Below are 22,967 nucleotides of genomic sequence, written 5' to 3'. Positions count from 1 at the left end.
CAAAAACTTTTGTCTACGAATGTAAAGCACTTAAAAAAAAAGGATAATAATAACTAACTTGCCCGCTTGTATTGTTTTTTAAAGTTTAGTCATGCTATCTAGAATAGATAACGTTGGAGCGAATCGCCACCTTTAAAAATCCCTCCAAACTCCAAACAGAAGGAACAGTCGATTCCCGCTAATATATATATATATTTATCAGCACAAAATCGTAAACGCTTGTTCTTCCACCATCTCATTCCCCAAATTGCCCCCGAAACCAATGCCTAATTACACCCACCCCCACATCTGCCAGTGCCTCACCCGCCTCCGGCGAAATTCTCCGGTCACCTCCGCCGGATACCGCTGCAAGTCCGGCCGCGAGTTCGTCGACTCAGTGCTGTCCCTGGCGCGCGGCTTGATCAATCTCGGTCTCGGCTCCGGCGACGTCATCGCCGTCGCCGCCTTCAACAGGTACACTGGTTCACAAATCAACAAATAGTATAAACAAATTTTAATTTCGTATTCATTTCTTTGGCAGTGACCTGTATTTGGAATGGATATTGGCAATAGCGTTCATCGGAGGAATAGTCGCACCTTTGAATTACCGATGGGTTAGCGAATCCACTAAGCATCTCTTATCATATAACTGTTCATCATCACCTAGGGTTTTCATTTCAATTACAATGAATTGTATCATGACAGAGCTTTGAAGAGGCACAATTTGCGATGGAGACTGTGAGGCCGGCGATGCTTGTGACCGATGAAAGCTGTGGTATTTGGTTCTCCGAGCTCCGAGCTGACGAATTGCCTTCTCTGACGTGGCGTGTTTCTATGGATTCCTCGCCTACAACGGATAATTGTATGTCCTCATCTTCTTCTTCTTCTCATGGAAAAACCTCTCTTTGTTTTCAAGAGGCTAACACTTTTTCCCTATAGCACTAACAACCGAATCGATCAGAAAGCGTTACATGGAAGGTTTCTCGTCGGATTACTCGTGGGCCCCGGAGGGCAAGGTTCTTATATGCTTCACTTCAGGTTTGGTAATACTTTAAAAAGGACTTTTTATTTTTAGTTTAGGATTATTTGTGATTATCTAATTGATTAGGAACAACTGGAAGGCCAAAGGGAGTAACAATAAGCCATTCAGCTCTGACCATTCAGTCACTTGCTAAAATCGCCATCGTCGGTTACAGCGAGGATGATGTATGTTAAACCGATTAATTAGTCCACTTTCCTTGGCATAGAATTAGGATCATAGGCTTTTAGAAATGTTTGATCTGTTCCTTTGATCACTTACAACAGGTATATCTACACACAGCACCGTTATGTCATATCGGCGGTTTGTCATCGGCAATTTCCATGCTATTGATCGGAGGTTTCAATGTCTTGATACCCAAGTTTGAGGCCAAAGCAGCCATTGAGGCCATGCAACAACACCGCGTGACTTCTCTGATCACCGTCCCTACAATGATGGCCGACTTGATTTCTTCATCAAGGTAAAAGTCAAAAATTTCTTGCGGACTTGAAAATCGCGAGACAGTTGCTCTTTAGCAAATTCACTACTAAAACATTTTTTTTCTTTGTTGGGGGTGTATTTCAGAGGAAGAGAAAGTTGGAAGAGGATTGAGAGTGTGAATAAGATACTTAATGGAGGAGGAGGGTTGTCGAATGAGCTAATCGAAGAAGCGAAGAAACTCTTCCCCAGAGCTAAGCTTGTCTCAGCCTACGGTTGGTTTCTCTCTAAAGATAGATAAACATGTTATATCTATTTTTTTAATTTTAACAGAAATCGACTTTGAATAATGAGTTTTCAAGTCATTTTACGATCACCGTTAACACAGGCTTCAAGCAAAGTGAATTTACTGATAGCTCTACCTTTGTGCTAGGAATGACTGAGGCCTGCTCTTCGCTCACCTTCATGACCATTTACGACCCGTCACTCAAAAGCTCAGTCAGACCAAAGCCCGTATCGAATCTCGAACAGTCGGGTTTCTGTGTCGGGAAGCCCGCTCCTCATGTGGACCTGAAGATCCGAAAAGACGGCTCTTCTAATGTCGGGAAGATTTTGACTAGGGGCCCACATGTCATGCTTGGCTATTGGGAACAAAACCCGTCGGATCTCATGGACCAGCACTGGCTCGACACAGGCGACATTGGCTCGTTCGACGACTCTGGTAATCTTTGGCTCCTTGGAAGAACAAACGGTCGGATCAAGAGCGGGGGCGAGAATATTTACCCAGAAGAAGTAAGAATAATAATAATAATAAAAAAAAAAGAATCTGAGGCATCCTATGTTTTTAGATATTTTTATGACTGGCTTGTATTTTACACAGATAGAGGCAATTGTATCGCAGCATCCCGGGATTCTCGGGATCGTTGCCATGGGAATTCCCGACGCTCGATTGACGGAGAAGGTCGTGGCTTGTGTTCAATTGAGAACCGATTGGCAATGGTTAGATAGAAGTTCTGAGGACTCGAGTGCAGAGCAAGAGAAGCTTTTGTCTCAAGACATCTTGCAACGTTATTGTAAAGAAAATAATTTAGCCCGGTATTTCTCTTAGAGACTCGTTTCTTTGGAGTTACGTACATTTTGTGTTCCGAGTATGTTATCTTGAACCTTGTTTTTTCTGTTTTCTAATCTTATTTTCAGGTTTAAAATACCGAAGAAATTTTTGTTGTGGAAGAAGTCATTTCCAGTGACGTCGACAGGGAAAATTATTAGGCAACAAGTTCAAAAAGCAGTAGAGTCTCGAGTACAATCTTTACATAGCAATCTCTGATTCCATTAAGTTTTTTTTTTCCTATACTTTTACGCATTTCCTTGGCTTACCATAATCCGAGAGCGACGAGGATACAGTTAACAAGCTAAATCTAAATGAAATTTTTTTTTACATGGAAATTAAAACGTGCAACACTAAATAATTAGATTCATGCTCGAAGATGATTCTGTAAGAAACTGAATTCCTATCTGAGCTAAATACATTTACAACGCATAACTCTATGAACAAAAAAGGACTAAAGTTAACTAATGGATCACTGGAGACAAGGATAGGCTTATCCCTTACCATCTGCCTATTTTTTTTTTCAACAAAAGATAAATACTTCTAAACCCAAAAAACTAATATTAAAAGCAAAAAAAAAAAAAATACTAAGACATCCAAGTTTCCTTAGCTTTCTTTTTCTTTAGGGACTACATAAAACACTGCATAATCTTATATGTTTCCTTTGGCTCTGTGCAAGTACTTTTCTTTATCAAAGTTTGAATCACCACCCAGGTGAAGTGAAAAACTTAACTGCTATCCACCTGGAAATAAAGAAAGATAGAAAAAGGGATAAGCAGGAATGACAAAAAAAAATAGTGAAACCTGGTGCAACAGTTTTCAAAAGAAGATACCAGTTGACTCCGCAAATCAGCCTGATCTAGTTGAGATTCCATTCAATTCTCGTTTGACCAGCTTCAAGGTATCGGTGATCTGGATACAAAAACGCAAGATTGGATTATAACACTTGTATATACTGCTAAACGATGTAGGGTCTTCAAAAAGAGGTCTGACAGTGCTTGACAAAAGATCAGGGTCCGTATCCCAGGTCTTATAAATGTCATAACAGTACGCAAAGCCTATGACGATGAATATAAACTTAGTACTTACTCCAGGATAATGTTGCAATACTGGTGAGTAATGATCAAGCGCAAGGTATATCTTTTCGAGAAGGCTTAAGAGAGTGTCCACTTCATCGCCCAAAAGGTCAACCTGAGAACAAAGGAAAAGGACCACCATATACATCATATTTTTTATTATTATTAAAATCGGCAAAGCCGGGGGAGTTACAATGCCAGACGATGATATCATGTACATTTTATAAACAAGGGAGATGATAAACCTCAAGAATACAAAAATTTGATAGTAAGGGAAAAAAATGTGGTGTGTTGATTATAAACAAGAAAGAAAAAAAAATCTTATAAACACAGTCAAACGAAGTTGAATTTACGTACTTCTGTTTCTGCCTTCTGAAGGTCATTAGATTTTTTATCAAATCTCCGCTTGTAAAGCGCGCCAGTTCTCTTGAGTATGTCAGCCCTTTGGATGAGAAAATGTGACTGAGATTTGAGATTTTTCACCCTGGAAGAAAGCCACAGTTCACTATTAATTCCGAACTATAGAAAATGAAACCAGAATTTTCCATATATAAATATAGGTCCTGCCATAGAAAAAATTCTGGTAAAATAACAAAATATTAAATATTTTATAGCAATAAAGGGTAAATCATTGACAACTGAACATGCCAAGTTTGACCATAGGAATTGGAAATATATCTCTAGACCATGAACCCAATAGTCTACTTCATTAAACTGAAACGTGAAAATTAAATAAATAAATTAAAAAAAAAATCTAAAATGAAGAAATTCCTATTGAAAAGAAACTGGTGTAGAAAGTACCTCAAACAGTTTTTCGAGATGCTGTTTGTTACTCGATTTTCAAAATCAGTAGTTGCTCTAGATACTCCTTGGACAAGAACGATCATCGACTCCATTTGCTTTCTGACCTCCCTTTCACTAGCGTCCCGTAAAGCTAATGCTTTCTCTTTCTCCAGGGAAACAGCTAGGTGTTTCCTTCTCTCTTCATCAACTTCCTTGAGCTCTTGAACGGCTTGTTCAAGCTTTTCGTTCATCTTGCCTAAGTTCAGTTTATACAGCTCGACTTCTTCCATGGCCGCCGCCAATTCGCACTTCATATCTTCCGACTGTCGAGTGGTTTTGGAAAGCAATTTCCGTTGCTGAATCTTTAAGTTTTCGATTTCTTCAGAAGCTAATCGAACCCGTTCTTTCTCACTTTGGATCACAGCCGCTGAATCTTGTGCCAACCTCTGCTTTTCTTCGGCAAGACCGTGTATTTCTTGCTTCAATCTTTCTTTTTCTGCCAACTCTGTTTCCAAAACTCTCTTATTTTCCAAAGCCTCCTTCTGAAGAGAAACACGAGCTTCAGTTTCACCCAAGTATTTATTGGTCAACACATTGTGCTCATTCTTGGCTTCTTGCCAAGCTTCTCTATATATAACCTCTAAAAGGTCTTGCGTGAGGATGGAAAGCATATCTGAATCGCCAACCCCGCATTTGCTAGCCAGTTGAGTATCATGAGAAGCTTTGATAACACTTTCATAACGTTGTTGCATTTCATTATACTCGGCATGGGAATTTTCAAGACTACATTGGATTTGACCAGTCATTTCCCTGAGAAGACAAGTAGATATGTCTGAATATATCAAAGCCTCGATACGCAGATCTTCTATGGAAGATTTAAGATTCCTGACCATGTTCAACAACTTTGTCTCAGACAAAGAGTGGTGTGACATTTTATCCGAAGCATCGGAAACTTGCGTTGCAAGGCATTTCACTTCCTTCTTCTTATCTGAAATAAAATCTCTGAGTTGACGATTTTCTGCAAGGAGAGCTTCGAGTCTGTCCTTCAAACTGCTAAGACCCTCCGCGTCGTTAAACAAAGCAGGTATTTTCTCAGTTTCAACGAGGATATCATCCAATTTCGAAATGACCTCTGGGATTCTTCTCCGCAGTGTCATGATCTCTTTATCCTTCTTCAAAAGCAAAGAAGACCCTTTTTCTTTCAAATACTCTCTTTTAAGGCTAAAATATTCTTCGGTCATATCTTGCACTTTCGACTCGTGATTCCTCTTCATCCTTGTAATCTCATTATTGTAATGTAACACCAACTCATCACGAGTCAAGTGGCCCAAGTAGTTAGGATCCGAATGCTCTAGCTTATCAATCTGTGACTGCTCATGTTTTCCATTTTCTGCATGACTTCCCAAACTGTTGCGGTGGAAATGACTACTACTACCATTAATCCACACAACACTATCCAAGGACCCATGAGAAATCAAATGTCCAGCTTCAGGAACACACAGAGACTTAGAAATCGAGTTTAATTCCTCACGAAGGCTTGAAATTTCTTTCATCCTTTCGGACCAGTTTATAGCTTTATCACCACAAATACGGTCCCATAACTTTCCTTCAAATTCTTGCTCAAGACAACGAATACAGTTCCCCATCACCAACTCTTCGATTTCTCCTTGAAACTCTTGCTCGCGCTTCCACTCGTGCATCAACGCTTCTGATAATTGAACTATTTCTTCAACCCCTTTGAAAACACTCTCTATCGTGGCTTCAAAGCCATCGACTGTGTTATCCACATCACCCAGTGGTTCAGATGAGTCCTCATCGTGTAGAATACCGCCCAATCCCAGCATTTTTGAATCCGGACTTCTTATCTTCACCGAACTACAAGCCTTCACGCAATCAATCAACTCCCTGAGCCTCACGAACTGTTCTTTACTCGCACTTCTAAGACTCCCCAGAGTCCCTTTCATTCTGTCGTGCTTCATGACAGCCTCTGAGAAGCTAGAATGAACCCTTTGTGACTTAAAATTGTCCTTCCCATCCACACTTTGACGCTGGACATTTAGCATCTCCTTCAACTCAACCAATTCGAGTTCTTTCTGAGCAATTTTCTCCGCGGCCTCTTGCGTGACCGCGTTCACCAAGCCCCTGGTGAGGGAATCGCTCACCATCCTCAAAATCGTCAACCGATCATCTATGTCTTGCATATAGGAATCCAAGTCAGCGAGAATGTCCACATCCAAGTTCTCGCTCTCATTGACATAGCCATTAGTCTGCATTGAATCATCACAAAGTGACTTTGCCTTGGTATTTCCGACTTCCAAACCCTCCACGGCCATTACTTAGAGGATGAATCTACCCAGAAACCGAAACTCAAGAAAACATTGCAGAAAGATCATAGAAACAGAATAAATCCAGCTAAACTGCAACACGGCAATAAGCAACAGTGTATATATTAGAAGCCTGAAAAAATAAAAGAGCTATTTCTATAGTTAAAACGAACAACCAATGTGGGTTAGAAATACATCTGGATTAAAAGAGGTAAAAAAAAATTCTAAAATAAAACAAATAGGAAAGGGTCTTTGTTCGATGGGTAATAAGAAGCAAAAGCAAAAATTAGTCAGAATATCTCCGATAGAGCAAGAAATTATAAATTTCCAATTTTTTTTCCTACAAGCATTTTTCGGCAACCAAACCATGTCGATACAAGATTTCTGACCAAACTGAGTCCAAAATAAAAAAAAATTATTTAAAAAACAAATAAAAAAAAATGAAGTTTTCAACCGTGTATTTCTTCTGGGTTCTGGCTCAACTCAAGCTCTCCACGAACAAGAACAGACAAGCAAACAAAAACGAAGATAATAAAATAATAATAATAAACTGCTTTGCAATGATAACACCAACCACTCACTGGTCAGGCTCGGAATCCACGGAACAATCGAGATTTAATCAACACTCCAAAGACGCTTGAAATCCCTAGGTGACCGTTAATTCCTTTTTCGAGTTTTTACTTGCTCCATTAAAGACGCCAGTGATTTCTGACTGTATTTTAGGGTTTTTCGGGGAAGAGAATGTAATAGAAAAGCTGAGTTCTAGCGGTGAAGAAAGATAAAAGAGGAAGAATTGGCGAGCGGGAGTGTAAAGCTACGTTGAACTTACCCCCGAAAGTCCTCGTATTTACTAAAATACCACTCTATCTGAGTTTTGCCTTTGCCTTTAAAATAAAATCGATATGTTAAAATTCCTTTTCTCGAGGGAAATTGATTAGGTGGCGTGATCTAAGCGTACAATGATTTTGTTTTATCTGAGCAGGTTTTTTTATTATTATTATTATTTTTTTATCGGACACTTCGGGCTTAACCTTTGTTGTGAGTCGAATAAAAATTTTAATTACCAATTTGCCATTTACATGAATTATTATGGATCTTTATCCACTTCGGTCAATATGACTCAACTCTATTATTATTTCCTCACCAAAAGTTTGTTTTTCTAGTGGACAAGTGTCAATTTGGTCTTTTCCTTTGTCCAAGTCAACTTGGTCTATTCACAATCAAATAATGTAAACATAGTCCGTTATTCCTTATAACTGAAATTGAATGATGAAGAAACTTCACCATAGGATTAGAGTTTATTAGAGTGTTTGGTAAACGTTTAACGCGTTCTATTCTTTGTAAATTAGTGGTGTGAGTGCTAAATCATACAATGATGCATGTCACAACTGCTTTCTGCTTTGGACAGAGATTAATTTCGCTTCACTTGACATGGAATCTCATAAAGTAAGTACGTGACATTTGCTTTTGACAAATTAAATCATATTATAGTGATCTTATTTGTTTATTTAAAGCAATCATGTCTGTAATCATAACTTCGTGCTTTTTTCCTTCTCACATATTTCATTACTTTTAATGGGTTTAATCGTCATTAAGTAACCTTATTCATTAAGTGATATTGACTACCCTTTTAAAACCATCTATTACATATTATTAAAATCTCTCTCTCTCTCTCTCTCTCTCTCTCTCTCTCTCTCTCTCTCTCTCTCTCTCTCTCTCTCTCTCTCTCTCTCTCTCTTTTAAACAATTTTTTAATATTTTAGTCTATCATTTTTTAATCTATAGATGCCTAATTATGTTTTTCCAAAACGAAAATATTTTTCATCAACGAGCCAATGCCCGCTGATGTGAATAAGGTGGTGGGGTCCACCGGTCAGTGAGTCCCACTTATATTAAAGTAACAACGGGCGCGTTGATCCGTTGTTTACCTATCATCACTCTTTCCAAAAACTATGTTAGCTTAATAATAATTTATTATTTATGAGTCGTAATAAAGTTAACAAATATATAAAAGATTTATTATAATATTTTTTTAATCATCGTAACACCATGAATGACATCGAAAATTCAATTATATATATAATTGTTTCAACAAATTTCATTGTTTATTATTAGGATCATTTATAGGATTGCCCCATGTTGTCGCTCGTTCTCGAAAAACTCGAAACATTAAAATTTCACGCGACTTAAAGGCCCGCGAATGATAAAATCCGCACAAAACGGCCCAAAAGTCCGAGTCCGAACCTGAAAACCCGAAAACCAGCAAATTTTAAATAATTTATTGTTCATTTGCAATTCCGAATTCCAAAGTCCAACGGACCGGGTCACTAAAAAACCCATCAAGGCCCGCGAAGGCTAAAGTCCGCACAAAACGGCCCGAAAGTCCGAGTCCAAACTCACACACGAAGCAGAACTCACCATCGCGCGCTCTTCAAAAGAAGCGCGCGCTCGGAGCGCATAAGACATATGCTTCAAAGGCATTAAAGAATACAAGCGATCGAGAGCGAAAGATAGGAAGGAGAAAAGAGAAAGGAGGAGATAGAAGAGATAGAGATCATTTTGATTTTTCATGATATTTAGATTATCATTTAGAAGATGTTTCATATTTATGCGTGTTGTGTATATTACCCTAGCAGATAAGCCTTTAATGTTATAAAAAATATAAAACAATTGTAGCTTACGAATCTATGCGCGTATATAAAAACTAAAAGAGTATAAAGGTTATGTTAAAGTCCAAGTTTGAACTGTTATTGGTGTTTTGCCAGCTTGCTTGATTACTTGTAAAGCAATATTTAAAAATTAAAATAATATAAAATAGGGCTCCTGATTTCAAATGTCATTAATTAGGTTAGGCGACGGACACAAAACAAAAAGTACTTGTGGCTTTCTTTACTTGCCAAACGCATTTAGGATAACGGATTAAAACTTAACAGCCAATTCGCGCTAATCATTAACCAGACAGAAATAGCTATTTAGCAGTCCCTTCCGATATTTGAAATGATCAATAAAGTTTAACTTACAATCATTAAACAAGACATCCAATTTATAGCTGTCTGTGTGTATAGTACTAATAGATTGAGTTCACTAAAGAATTTCATATTAAAAGAGGGAAAAAGGTCTTACTGAACATTTGGTTAGCCATTGAACAATTCTTCAAAGGCACAGGTCAAAATCCTTGACTTCCTTTTTACCGTATATTTGTGTAGAATTCACAAGCTTTTATACATTATTGTGTCACGACAAAACAAGCCAAAACTACGTTGACGTTACATAAGCACAAGAAGTAAAATAAGGTCTTGGCATCAAAGTGATGATTCCATGTTACTCTTAGTTGATTATGACTTTATTTGTTGTCTATTTGTTTTTTCTTCTTCATTTTACTTTTTTTTAGGGAAAATATCAATACTATCCCTCGTGTTTAATCGAAATGTGAGATTTATCTCATCTATTTCTAGAAATATCAGACATATCCTTCTAGTTTAATATAAATGACATATACCTCCCATACAAAAATGTTATATTACAAATATCACCATTTTCGTTTATTTTTTACAAAAAAATAATTTGAACTCCCCAAAATACCCTTAACAGAATAAATATTTATTTATTATTTTATTAAAAAAAATCAAAATCTCTCTTTATAAAAAAAAATCCTTAACTTATTATAAATTTTTTTTTAATTTAAACTTTTTGTATATAGAATAGAAAATAAAAAATTATTTCATTAAAGGTATTTTGGGGAGTTCAAATTATTTTTTTGTAAAAAATAAACGAAAAAGGGTGATATTTGTAATATAACATTTTTTAGGGGATGTATATGTCATTTATATTAAACTGGAGGGATATGTCTGATATTTCTAAAAATAGAGGGGATAAATCTCGCATTTCTATTAAACAGGAGGGATACTGTTGATATTTTCCCTTTTTTTTAAGACAACTTTATTGCTAATGAAGATTGAACCCACAACTTACAAACTTTCATTTTGAAAGTGGTAATTCCACCAACTAATCTATGTTAGATACCACTTCCATCGTACTTTGCAGCCTTTTCTTGCACAGAATCTTACCTACTTTGTTTCATCTTAGATAACAGAGACAGATATAGAAGTAGTTACATTCTCAAAAAAGTAGTATATTTGGTACAAACATTATTGGATGAAAAGTCTCTCTCTCATGTCTGCACAAATGTCTCTATGCATACGTGCAATGGCATCTTTGCCCCTTTCCACTTTTCCAGCTTTCTACAGAAAAAAGTGAAGGGACAAAAAGATGCTTTCTGATCTCTACTCTGTTAACCATTTTACTTATAGAAGCTTTCCTTCTATCCCCTTAAATTTGAAAAAAATTGAGAAATAATACAATGCACTTTTCAAACTTACTCTGACATCTGGGTAAATAAATCTTGCTCTGACCTTATTTCTAATTCTAGATGATGGGGCAAATAGAAAAATTATGGTTCAATGGTTCATGAAGCAATAAGTTATCTTCTTGAATTGATCAATTAAATAACGAGTATAAAAGAGAGCAATTTGAGCACATTACACTCCAGACAAAGAGCCGATTTCAACCATTGAAGCAGGTCAAACAAAGAATAAAACCACCACATCTTGTACACATCATTGATATTGCAAACCTTTAAACTGGTCTTTGAAGTATAACATGTTTAGTTGATTCACCTGTACAGCCACGTCACTTTGAGGTTCTCATAATCCATTAACCAGAGTTGTTTGTGCTTCCGATTCTTTCATCAAGAAAGTACAAGCGAGCAATGCCGCCCCAATAGCTGGCTCTACCTGAAACCGGAACAGCTTATGTATCTCTCATTTCACCCACAAAAATAAGAGAAAAATTGGTTTTGATTTTATCACAAAAGTGGAAGAACAATAACCTTTGGTCTTATTGGATCAGCCCCGGGATAGAGTTTCTGGATATGGTCTATGACCTCTTTTCCTATATCCCAACCACCCTGATTTCCTTCAAGAACTCCACCGACCATCACAACAGGGAACGACTCAGTTTTATCTGCAATCAAAATCGTACTTATGTCTGTGGCTCATAGAAGATCATAGTCAAATGGCAATTTTAGCGATGGTGGTTTGCTCAAGATTCAATATATTTATTGCCATAGTAAAGATAAAGAATATTTTAATATTGCAATAGTGAAGATAAAGAATATTTTAACAAAGTACATGACGAGAATCCTGTCCTCGTGACTAAGCTCGAAGGAAAAGGCCCAAGTGATCTAAGTTCAATTGTTTTCTTTCTCATTGTTATAGCGTTGTAGGGCTAGTTGTTGTGAATGGGATAGTAACATTTCTTTCTCAATTGCTTTCTTTACTTTCTTTCTCATAACAGGATACCTTGTCAGTTTGAAGAAGAAGAAAAAAAAATTTATTTAAAAAAAAACCCCATAAAAGAAAGTACCTTCACCGCACAAGCATAGTCTTTCAACAACAGCTTCAACACTAAGGGCCAAATCTTTGACAGCATCGAGTAGGATATTGTGAGATATTTGGTCCCCAGCTTCTGCGCACGATACAACTTCTGGAACAAGCGCCGCAATTCGAGCCCAAGACCGATCTGCATAAGTCCACCTACATTCATATGGCGTTAAAGTCAGGATCGAAGCTAGTTTTTCCGATAAAAAAAGGCACGATAAGGGTGAAATTGATGAAGTACGATCTCGAAGGTCAACTAAACCTAATTCTGGACGCGATGTCTAGCATCATAAGATTCTAGAGTTACTGTTACATACTAGCTAAAGAGAGAGAGGCCTTAATTTCAATTTGGGGTTGAGATCTAACCTGAAACTCCAAGCCTATTTATATCAAGCTGATATAAGAAATCAAAGAAGCAGTTGTGGTTACATCTGCAACCATTTCGATAGCAATCATGAGACGTGATAGACGTACCCAATAATTTCTTCAGGAGAAGAAAGGCCAAGAACCTTGAGAATCCTACTTGTAAGCATTGTCTGCGAACTTCGACCATCATGAGCTCTTATAACAGCAGTCAATGCCTGTGCGGAAATCCCATAACCACTGCAAATTGCAAAATAAATTGTTGATCAAACTTCTGTCGATCTACATGTAGTGTAAGCAAAGACATCACATATCTTCTACAATTTTTACTGAGTTCTTGATAGCGTTGAAGATATTTTAGATTCGAGATATAGCTATAAATAAAACTCTTAGTAGACCATAAGCCTAAACAGCGCAGGCAGTCGGTTCATTTAGCATTTCACCTGATAATCGGTCGCAGATTTTGACTCCAGACAAACAAAAACAAAGGAAATTCTCCCATAGGATTGGACGCCCAAAATATATTTAATTCTTTACCAAATATAGACGAAGCTAGAAAGAATCAAAATAAAAATGAAAAAAAAAATTCCTAATGTATTAATAAAGAATATAGTGAACAAGTACTATTGTCTTTAGACACACATCATTCAACAAGACAGACCAATGGCATAAAAAGTATTAGCTTATCTACAGTACATAGTAAAACCATCACTGGAATTGAGATTTCATTCAAAACGAACGATGTCTTCAAAATAAAATAAAATAAACATATAAAAATTAAAATTAAATACCTTCCCCAATCACCTAGGATCGGCCCCGCACCGGCAGCCCGAGCCTCTTTGCCATCTTTGGAAACTCCATAAGCAATGCACCCAGTTCCAGCAACCAACACACATCCATGAAGCTTTCCCATCGTCCCACTTGCCAAAGCCGCGACCGCATCATTCTGAATATACACTTTCACATGCGACGGGAATATTTCTCTGAAAAATCAGTTCACCAACAACAACAACACACAATTGTTATATATCGGCGAGTTTCTGTCCAACGGTGTTGTGTACTAACATAATATCTCCTTCACCTAAGAGACTGAAAACATTGGCTTTTTCAATGCGAAATATACAAGAAAATTTTACACCAAAGGAATTATAAGCAGGACCTTAACCAATTCAATATCATTTGCTGATCTTTAGGATGGTTAACACCGGAGACACCTAAACAAACCGCACGAACAGAAGATTGACTTGAACCCGACTTCTCAAGGGCCTCAGATATGACCTTTTCCAGTGTGTCCTTCGCAGCATTTTCTACAAAACATTTGCTTCATGTTTCTTTGGGCGTAAATGTGACAATTTATTGAAAAATTCCTTGCTCTCTATAGAAACAAGAAAGTTTTGGCTTTGCCAAAAAAAAAAAATCTATAATTTGAGCCATGATTACCATCATCAAATGAAGAAAACGAACTACTTTTTTTGGGAACAAAGAGTTGCAAGTTCAAGAAATGGAAAACCAATATAAAAATAATGAATACAAAGAGATAACTACAAATGTTAAACCTTTTAATACACTAGAAATGATAGAAATCTGGAAACCCAAAAGCAGTTCTTCAACAGAGAAGAGCTGAGAAACTCTAGAATACAAAGCTTAAAACAGTAGTTTTTTAAGCACTTCTTAACTTTTTGAATTTTTTGTTCGTATCCTAATACAATCAGAAATATATAGTATCTATATAAATACAGAGGATAAAAAATGGAACCAATCTGAAAGTTCAAAAGCAAGAAAACTTAATTCAAAACTCACAACCTTCAACAACATCTCAACGTTGATCAGTCTCCAGCTTTTTGTTAAGTCTAAAACAAATAAGTAAAAGCTGTTGACGATAAAGCCCCGAACTTGATAAACAACCGCCGTAATAAAAACAAATTTCACCTCCAAATTATAATATACAAATGAGGAGGAAAAAAAAAACGATTTCGAACCTCCGACACTGTTGTAGTTGGAGCAACCTCCTTCGGCGCGAGATAAGACGACGGCGGAGAGATTCGGATCGGACGGTCGAAGCAGAGGGATACAGACGCATATCGTCGACGTTGCTCCACCGTCGATCCCCAAAACGACCCCGTTTTCGCCGCCGTTCTCTGCCATGGACGGAGCGACCGTTTCCCGCTAGCTCGGAGCGCGATTGCGAACACAAATCTGACAGGGCTTCGAATATAAAACCGATCGGAGTCGTTTGTGTGAGAGAGAAGAAGAACAAAAATATTCTTATTAATCTTATTATCAATAATGTAGAGTCTTTCCTTCAGTACTTGTACGTACGAAGATTTCACCGAACGGACTGTGAGATAATTCCATATATAAAAAGGGGACTCGTTTTGTGCGTTTTTTGCTCGCTAATCAGATTAGGCGAATCTGCCACGTCATATGATACAAAAAAAAAAATAATAATAAGGGATCATATTCGACTTTGAAGTCTCCTCACTTTTTTTTCCCGTTGCAAAGGATATCGACGTTTCAATTATAGCTCGTGGATTTTTGTATTCGCTGTGTTGAACAACAAGGTATCCTTGAGGAGAAAAACGCAGAGGTTATATATAGGAAAATTTCAAGTAAAAAAATGAAGCAGAACTGATAAAAAAAAAAAATGAAGCAGAGACTAAAACGGGCAGCTCCGAATCTTTCGCCATATACTAAAAAGAAAGATGATATAATCGGAAATTTCGGTAAGAAAAATAAAATAAAATAATGTGTCAATTCATTGCTATTCGTAGACATAAGATGACGTTTACATTGACTTTACATTGCTTAGTAATTTTAGAGACAAATATCACATTTTTTGTTTTATGCACTTATAGAATGTTGGGAAATATGACCAAGCTAGAGCAACTTCAAAATGAAAAACAAAAAAAGAAAATAAAAATATAAACTACGAGACTAACATTAGGTTAAGCTTTATCTGCGTCTCCACCACGGAGCCCCGGCACGAAAGACGTATTTACCCTCGTCCCAAGAGATCTGACACGCTTGAAGACCAATAGAGGAACCCGGTTCTTTACCGTGCCTTGCAATCCAATCTTGAACAGCCGTTTCTTTCTCAATCTCACTCAAATTCTTTTTCCCGTACTTTCCGAACGGGTTCGTCCCGGGACTAGTCAGCTCTGCCAGAGCGGCCGGCATGTACGCCGAATCCCCCACTATCGGCGCCCCAAGTGCCGCTAATTGCGCTCGAATCTGCGTTACCAAAAATGAAAAGAAAAAAAAATCAATAATAATAATAGTAATATAATAGGTTATGATTTTTATTTAGTAGATTAAATAAGTTACAATGTCACGCCACACCTGATGAGTCCGACCAGTGAGGAGGTTGATTCGACACTCGTACGCGTAGTCTTTCGTGGGCCAGTACAGAGAGCCTTCTTCACCGCAATGTTTCTTCTCGGCATCGTTGCTCGGCCACGGAATTTTGACGCATTCGATGATCTCGAGCTGACAAACGTGCCATCCTTCGATAAAATCTGAAAACTCGCCTAAGCTTTGTGATTATCATAGTACCACCTAAGTGTATCAAACTTAAGGCTGGGAAAAGGTATAACCACCTTCTGAAACGAGCCTCGGAGCCTTGTTATTCGGACGCATGTAGTGAGTGAAGGTCCCAATAGGCAATGGAGCCGTGGCCAGAGCAAGATACAGCTTCTTCACCGTTCTTTCCTGATTAAAATTAATATTCAATAAAAATAGCATCCATGTCCATATAAGGTGACCACTGTAGGAAAATTTTTATTCCTCTGATCTTCTTTTACTATCTGACTTGGAACACAAGCAAACCCATCCAAAGGATGATCAAATTGCACAAATTAAACTCACTTTTCTCACATAAATACAGAGATGAGAATTTCCTAACCCATGCTGTAAAACTGATTACTTGTACCAGACCAATGGTATTGACAGCTATAACCAACTTAGTTTACAATTAGGACCATATATCTCAAGTCTCATCTTTATAATGATGACGCATCATAAACGACTTTAATAAACAATTGAATGAGTTGAGGCTGACATCGAACACATCAATTGAAGGCATGGAAATAAGCATGATTACTTACTCTAATTTTTTCATGAAAAACCGAGCTAGACTTCTTGGTCTTGGCTAATACAATACTGCGAGATAAAAATCAGTGTTACTTCCGTTCCATAGTAACATGAGTCATGACATATTGGCACAAACTATTCTGAAAATAAAGAAAATACCAGCCTTCTGTACAATCATCGATCTGATGGGTAATCCTTAACGGGGCTTTTAATCCCAACGCACGAGCTGCGAAATTCGTGCAAGTTTCTACGAGGTTATCCACATTTCCTCCAACCTATTCCGAGAACGAAAAAATACAAATTAAAATAAATAAATAAAAAAATTAAAATTAAAATTGTGCATGAAAAGAAAAAAAATTCTTATAGAACTATGGAAAAGAAAGGGAAAGAAAAAAATACTGAGTCCCAGCAGGTTTGTCCAAGACGACAAACGATTTATCCACAGCTATGATTCTTGATTTCCAGTCAATTTCGTAGCACCTGATAATATAAAGTTGACCTTCAATTACACTTGCAACGACACTTGTACAATCTGAGAACTGTGTAGCTGAAAGAGGAAAGCTTCCTCAGTCTGGACATAGACCTATCAGTCGAACCAAGATAATATCTCGTGCCATTGATTTCTGTTCTCGTGCAATTCGGTATGATCGAGTAATAACCTCGGATAACGCTTTGGATGAACGTGAACTCGCAAGAACGCCCCGGCCTCGACCAACTGATCTCCGTCCACTATCCGAGCAGTCTTCTGAGCTTCTCGAATCGTCTTGCCTCTAAGCGAGGCTCGTCTTCTCAGAGCCAGCGGAGCCGTGGCTTCCTTGAACGCCTTTATATCCTCCGGGGTCGCGCTTGGGGGAGGCTCGGGGTGGACTAAGGCATGGTGTACGGCTCCGAATCGGATCAGATCTGATACGAACCTTCCCGAGAAGAACCCCCCAAAAAAAGGTCAGTTTTAACCTAGAATTTTGGTTTATCATTAAGTACGGTACCAAAATCGCTTACAAAGGAGGAAGATCGAGGGCTTTGCAGATGAAATCCGAAACCCGACTCTCTTCGGTGACAACCAAGTGTTCGATCCTCGGCGGAAGCTTGTTCGACGGGCATGGAAGTAGTCGATCGTATTTCGGAAAGCTGTTTAATTGAAATGGAAGTCCTTTTACTAACTAACTAGCATTTGCAAAATGTGGCGCTAACAACTGAAAAAAGAGCTAGAATAGGAAGAGCTATACCCGTTTGACGAAGAAGAAGAAGAAGAAGATGAGACCTGAGAAGCGTCTTTCGTATTCGTTGACGTTGATTTGCATGCGAATTCAAAAGCTCTTCTCTTCCTCGCCTTGAGGGTTTTGCAAGGGCTTTGCTGAGTGAGAGAGACTTGTGTGAGTGTCGAGGCTCGTTTGGCGACCGTTGAGGAACTGAAGCCATTGCAAAAGTGGCTTGCTGTGAAGAATGAAGATAAACTTGCTGACTCCATTGTTGAGTCTAATTAAAGTAAAACCTTGATTTTTCTCTCGATCTTTGGGGCCTTTGACGATGATCAGCCTATGGCCATTTTCCGGGATTGGGTTGCCAACTTGCCAGAGAACATCCTTCGACGATGAAACGAATGGTAAACGACATATCGTGCAACATTATGGTAAACGACATTTCAAACAAACAACATGATAAACGACCTACATATTACAATTTGGACACGCATCACCCATTTTTTTTAGTGCTATTCTATTTCCATTCTAAATTTGTTGTCAAAAGTCAAAACCAATGCCCATTTTTTTTTATGTCACAAACTATGTATGAATATGAGAATTAGTATGATATACATGAAATGGACGAAACCTATTAAAAAAAAGGAGCAATAAATGTCATAATTTAGAATAGTAGAAGTTAATTAAATTCAACCTGAATATGAGAAATTAGACTCAAATTTTAAAATATGAGCAAATATTTTTTATAGATTTGAGCAAAAAACCTAATTTGTAGTAAAAACAATAACAATAACAATATCATAACTATTAGTATAAGACATTGCGAATGTATGATTCGCAAATATAAATACAAAAATCAACGATAACAACGTTGCGTCGAAAAATCTATTTCGACTCACATAATAATATTGGCATATAAAATACACACACAAAAATGACAACTACAACGTTAGACTTCATCCTATGTTGGAAAATGAGAATATGGGGAGAATTTCAGCGAACGAAAAATCATGTTAAGAAGAAGAAGTTCGTTTAGGTCTAGAGATTTTAGCATCGAAAAAGTGGTTAGACAAGAATTGTTATAATTTATATATTTATTCTTTTGCATGACTTATATTAAAGAAGGAGGCTATACTTGTAACTTATTGTTATTATTTGTAATTGCTTGATAATGACTTGTGGTTTCCGTGAGAATAATAATGAGTCGTGTTCGTTGGTATAGTTTAAATTAAACATATGTTTTTCACAGACTATATCATAAAATATGTTGATTTAACTTAGGAAAATACGATTTAAACAAAAAGGTTTGATCTCCTACTTTTTCTTTTACATTTGGATATTTTAATATATTATAAACATTGATATTTTGATGGCTATCTTTTGAATTCTAAATATAAGCAATTGAAACTCAACAGTAGTACCCCATGAATTTAATTTATTTAAACAAACTAATGGACACAAACATTTCTCCAGCTAACAATGTGCCGAAATGTAGAGAAGTCAAACGAACAATTATCATACAGCGTTATTTTCCCATATTTATAATGTTAGGAATATTGTCCACTTAACATAATAAAATGAAGAGTAATGATTATTACTGAATATAAAAAAAAAAGTTTACTTTATTAGTAGTAGTGATTGGTGAGTTGTTTTATTAGAATCAATGACAGCTATCATCCATAGTCTCCATATTAAATTGAATTACATAATGTGCATTTAAGTTCGGGCAGTAATTTAAAACATGATCGATGATTAATTTATGTTTGGGTAGCTGGATTGAAAATCACATATGTGAAACACTAGTGAAAAGATGATCACTTAGTGGAAGGATTCTACACATTTAGTACGTGTACGGCATGTACAGACTTTGGTTGTTGATGTGTCGCTTAAGGAACCGTTACGACACACTTACCAGGATCGCTATGATGTCACATTGAGATTTGATCTAAATCTTGAAGTGGTCACGGACTTCTAGGTTGTATTACCGGGTTCTTTGACTCATTCGTTATTATGAATTATGAATCCTTGAGCCTTGCGCGTTTTCGGGCATCGTATATCCCGAATGACTCCTCCTCGCTAAGCGTCGCCATAATCCTCTCCGAATATGGGATTTACGGCGTGTAAACGTGGATCGGTGGAGAAGGCTTTGCTACGAGCGTAGTTGATGAAGAGGCATCGCCAATGTCTACCTTCGGGCTCTCTGGGGCAGCGCCACTCCGATGGGTGATGGCATTACATTGCTCCTTGTGATTCTTCATGGTATTGCTCAGAAGCGTCCCATGTAGTCGAGTGGAGCCTTGGCGATCTCCCAACCCGTACCTCGAGATTCCCGAGTTGATCGGATAGGTTCTTGAATGTGTTCCGAGTTTCCCTTATGAGTGCCGCAAGGACGTCTTCGAGGTTGGTCTTAGGCTCTGGAGGTGGCTGTTGGAGGAAGCCTTGTTGGTGCTGAGCCCTTTGTGGTGGTCGTTGAGGCTAGTTTTACGATCATCTCCACGCATTTTCTTGGTAATTATTTCCCGCCTCCATGTAGTAGTTGAAGTTCTAGTTCGGGGAGCAATTGTAGTTACCCACAAAAATTCGCATTCTCCATTTGTCTTGCGATTTTTACGAGCAATGGTCGGTGGTGTGGTTTACGTTGCACTAGAAGCAATGCTCCAGTGAAGTTGTGTGCATGTCATTCACCATTCCTCGACTCTACGCCAGCTGTTGTTGCACGACCACCATTTGTGTTGTGAGGGCCTTGATCGCCTCTACATCGATGGTCGAGGTTGCGCTAAGCTGCATCTGCGTGCTCCTCATATCTATCGGGCACTGATCATTCGAGCGTACCAACTCCTCGAGTACAACATGGAATTCTTCAATGGCTTCTTAGTCACCGTGCCTCCTGATGCGATGTTTGACTAAGGTCTAGAGCTGCTCTGCCAGAGAAATCTCATGGTGTGGGCACTTTCTCAACATTTCCTTGAAGCAAGCCCATGCTTCATGGAGTGACTCGCCGTCCCACTGGCTGAAGCTGTGGATCTCGTTGTAGAGGCGAACAGTCTTCTCGAATGGGAAGAATTTAGCGAAGAAGACGTTACAAAGGAATTCACATTAACGGTGAAAATAAAGATGGTAAAGTTGTATAGCATAGGTGTGTTGTGCGAATCAGTATTCAACCTTTTCATTGGGAGGTCTTCTGTTTTTTATAGATGGAGGTCACGTGTAGACGTGGATTGATCTGTTCCTACGTCCAGGTGGTTATTTATAACTATCCTAATCGTGTGATGTAACCTCTTTGATAACTGTTTATGGGTTATTCATACGGTTGCGCTTACATGGTCTTTGAAAGCTATGATTCGACTAGTCTTTCTCATAATGAGTGTATCTCCAACTTTTTTGGTTCTGCCAATCGGTATTCGAAACTTAACTTATGTTCCCGGTCGTTCCTCATATATTCACACCTCGAATAGTTCTTGTTCGGTGCTTTGTGATTGTTCTGTGTTGCGATAAATTCCGATCATAACATATATATATATACATATATATATATATACATATATATATATATACACATAAGACGCCATTTTGTGATTGTTCTGTGTTGCGATAAATTCCGATCATAACATATATATATATATACATATATATATATATATGTATGTCCCAAAATTATCACTAAAATTGTCTTCACTTAAGACGCCATTTTTTTTATTGGATTATGTAGTTGATTAGTCACACACAAACTTAATTTTTGATAAATAATCAACGTTCTATTAATTTTACAAAAATAACAATTAATAGATATTAAGGGTTTAAAAATATCCAAAAATATCATAAATCAACATAAATTAACTTTGTCACATCAGTGGCTATATTTGAAACATATATAAAAGAGTACATTGGCTAAACACTAGTACAAAAAACAGCATTGGGTGCGACTTTTTTCGCACCCAAAGGTCGAAAGTCGCACCCATTGATACTTTTAGGTGCGACAAAGTCGCACCCGAAAGTTCGCACCTAAAGGTCATGGGTGCGACTAGTCGCACCCGAAGGTCATGATTTTTAGGTGCGACTTTTAGGTGCGGATATTCGCACCCATATTCGCACCCATAAGTCAAAAAAAATGTGCGAAAAAGTCCGCGCGAAGGCCATTGGGTGCGACTAGTCGCACCCATAAATTTGGCGGGTAGGCCAACGGGTGCGACTAGTCGCACCCAAAATCATTCGCGCCAAGTCTTTGGGTGCGACTAGTCGCACCCAAATTCATTCGCGCCAAGTCTTTGGGTGCGACTAGTCGCACCCGTTGGCCTACCCGCCAAATTTATGGGTGCGACTAGTCGCACCCGATAGCTGTTTTTAAGTTTTTTATTATTTATTATTTAATATTTATTAATTAGAAATTCATTAATTACGAATTCTATAATTGTAATCAAATAACTAAATAGTTTATTAATTAGAAAAATTCATTAATTAATATTTATAATCATAATATATTACGAATTCTATAATTGTAATCAAATAACTAAATAGTTTATTAATTAGAAAATTCATTAATTAATATTTATAATCATAATAAAAACTAATCATTTGTTGTTCGATTACAATAATTATATAATGTACGATAAATAATTAAAATAAATGTTCATTCTTTTCCCTTTCCTTTTCCTCGGTTTGTAAACCAATCCTTGAACATTTTACTCCCTCTTCCGCCAAATCTTCCTCCAGAACTGCTGCTACCTCCTCGTCCACTTCCGCTCGTACGCTCACTGCCGCTCGTACGCTCTCGCTGGTAATCTGCTGAACCTGGCGGCGTCGTCTGAGCATCTGCCATTGAAACTGATGGCGGCGTTGTCTGATGCATAGGGTGCATCTGAGGCGGCGGCGTCGTCTGAGGCATCTGTGGCATCATGCCGGGCGACATCTGCGGCATCTGTGGCATCGTGCCGGACGACATCTGAGGCAATGGCGAAAACTGCTGCGTGAACGCGAACATTTGTCGCTGCATCTCCTCCATCTGCTGTTGTTGTGCCGCCATAGCGAGTTGTTGTGCCGCCACCTGAGCTTGGAGCTCGCCAACCACTGGATCTGGAACGCGGCGCCGCGACGAGCCTGAGCCTGACGACGAGCTTTCGTCCTGAGCCTGAGCAGTAGCCCAAGATGTTCTCGG

At 38.0% G+C, this 22,967-nt stretch overlaps 4 protein-coding genes across 4 annotated transcripts; 1 reads left to right on the top strand and 3 right to left on the bottom strand.

Annotated features, from left to right (window-relative positions):
- Nucleotides 1-145: 145 nt before the first annotated feature.
- AAE14 (acyl-activating enzyme 14) lies at nt 146-2,773 on the top strand. Its single transcript, XM_089625380.1, has 10 exons — nt 146-453; nt 521-593; nt 685-841; nt 919-1,017; nt 1,088-1,185; nt 1,285-1,478; nt 1,583-1,710; nt 1,869-2,227; nt 2,316-2,530; nt 2,633-2,773. Exons 1-10 carry the CDS (start codon nt 263-265, stop codon nt 2,760-2,762), a joined length of 1,644 nt encoding a protein of 547 aa, XP_089481506.1. The 5' UTR covers nt 146-262; the 3' UTR covers nt 2,763-2,773.
- Nucleotides 2,774-2,904: 131 nt separating this feature from the next.
- LOC149385251 (myosin heavy chain-like protein) lies at nt 2,905-7,482 on the bottom strand. Its single transcript, XM_089625379.1, has 6 exons — nt 7,308-7,482; nt 4,421-6,819; nt 3,977-4,103; nt 3,633-3,734; nt 3,377-3,455; nt 2,905-3,286 (listed from the first exon to the last, which is right to left on the bottom strand). Exons 2-5 carry the CDS (start codon nt 6,733-6,735, stop codon nt 3,393-3,395), a joined length of 2,607 nt encoding a protein of 868 aa, XP_089481505.1. The 5' UTR covers nt 6,736-6,819; nt 7,308-7,482; the 3' UTR covers nt 2,905-3,286; nt 3,377-3,392.
- A 3,708-nt stretch (nt 7,483-11,190) lies between these two features.
- Nucleotides 11,191-14,951, bottom strand: LOC149385250 (Actin-like ATPase superfamily protein). The gene is made up of 7 exons (XM_089625746.1): nt 14,507-14,951; nt 13,687-13,834; nt 13,319-13,510; nt 12,639-12,767; nt 12,151-12,320; nt 11,615-11,748; nt 11,191-11,519 (listed from the first exon to the last, which is right to left on the bottom strand). The coding sequence occupies exons 1-7, from the start codon at nt 14,670-14,672 to the stop codon at nt 11,430-11,432; spliced, it is 1,029 nt and encodes a 342-aa protein (XP_089481872.1). The 5' UTR covers nt 14,673-14,951; the 3' UTR covers nt 11,191-11,429.
- Nucleotides 14,952-15,265: 314 nt separating this feature from the next.
- Nucleotides 15,266-18,178, bottom strand: LOC149385249 (Pseudouridine synthase family protein). The gene is made up of 9 exons (XM_089625748.1): nt 17,843-18,178; nt 17,616-17,744; nt 17,276-17,530; nt 17,017-17,096; nt 16,776-16,893; nt 16,631-16,685; nt 16,124-16,235; nt 15,867-16,042; nt 15,266-15,758 (listed from the first exon to the last, which is right to left on the bottom strand). The coding sequence occupies exons 1-9, from the start codon at nt 18,082-18,084 to the stop codon at nt 15,480-15,482; spliced, it is 1,446 nt and encodes a 481-aa protein (XP_089481874.1). The 5' UTR covers nt 18,085-18,178; the 3' UTR covers nt 15,266-15,479.
- Nucleotides 18,179-22,967: the final 4,789 nt, after the last annotated feature.

The sequence above is a fragment of the Urtica dioica genome, chromosome 9 (genome assembly GCF_054948205.1).
Source record: "Urtica dioica subsp. dioica isolate 48M chromosome 9, U.dioica_male_clone48M_v1_H2, whole genome shotgun sequence".
NCBI lineage: Eukaryota > Viridiplantae > Streptophyta > Magnoliopsida > Rosales > Urticaceae > Urtica > Urtica dioica.
This window is presented reverse-complemented; position numbering and strand designations above follow the sequence as displayed.

What these genes read in the sequence shown, in the direction of transcription:
- LOC149385251 (XM_089625379.1), bottom strand. Translation starts at nt 6,735, where the DNA reads ATGGCCGTGGAGGGTTTGGAAGTCGGAAATACCAAGGCAAAGTCACTT. An exon ending in ATCTCGAAAAACTGTTTGAG is followed by an intron (nt 4,104 to 4,420) that starts GTACTTTCTACA and finishes GCTTTCTTCCAG; the next exon opens with GGTGAAAAATCTCAAATCTC. An exon ending in TATTGCAACATTATCCTGGA is followed by an intron (nt 3,456 to 3,632) that starts GTAAGTACTAAG and finishes TTTTGTATCCAG; the next exon opens with ATCACCGATACCTTGAAGCT.
- LOC149385249 (XM_089625748.1), bottom strand. Translation starts at nt 18,084, where the DNA reads ATGGAGTCAGCAAGTTTATCTTCATTCTTCACAGCAAGCCACTTTTGC. An exon ending in GATGATTGTACAGAAGGCTG is followed by an intron (nt 16,686 to 16,775) that starts GTATTTTCTTTA and finishes TTTATCTCGCAG; the next exon opens with TATTGTATTAGCCAAGACCA. An exon ending in TTTTTCATGAAAAAATTAGA is followed by an intron (nt 16,236 to 16,630) that starts GTAAGTAATCAT and finishes AATTTTAATCAG; the next exon opens with GAAAGAACGGTGAAGAAGCT.
- LOC149385250 (XM_089625746.1), bottom strand. Translation starts at nt 14,672, where the DNA reads ATGGCAGAGAACGGCGGCGAAAACGGGGTCGTTTTGGGGATCGACGGT. An exon ending in ATCCTAGGTGATTGGGGAAG is followed by an intron (nt 12,768 to 13,318) that starts GTATTTAATTTT and finishes TGCAATTTGCAG; the next exon opens with TGGTTATGGGATTTCCGCAC. An exon ending in TCTCCTGAAGAAATTATTGG is followed by an intron (nt 12,321 to 12,638) that starts GTACGTCTATCA and finishes ATATGAATGTAG; the next exon opens with GTGGACTTATGCAGATCGGT.
- AAE14 (XM_089625380.1), top strand. Translation starts at nt 263, where the DNA reads ATGCCTAATTACACCCACCCCCACATCTGCCAGTGCCTCACCCGCCTC. An exon ending in GCCGTCGCCGCCTTCAACAG is followed by an intron (nt 454 to 520) that starts GTACACTGGTTC and finishes TTTCTTTGGCAG; the next exon opens with TGACCTGTATTTGGAATGGA. An exon ending in TAAGCTTGTCTCAGCCTACG is followed by an intron (nt 1,711 to 1,868) that starts GTTGGTTTCTCT and finishes CCTTTGTGCTAG; the next exon opens with GAATGACTGAGGCCTGCTCT.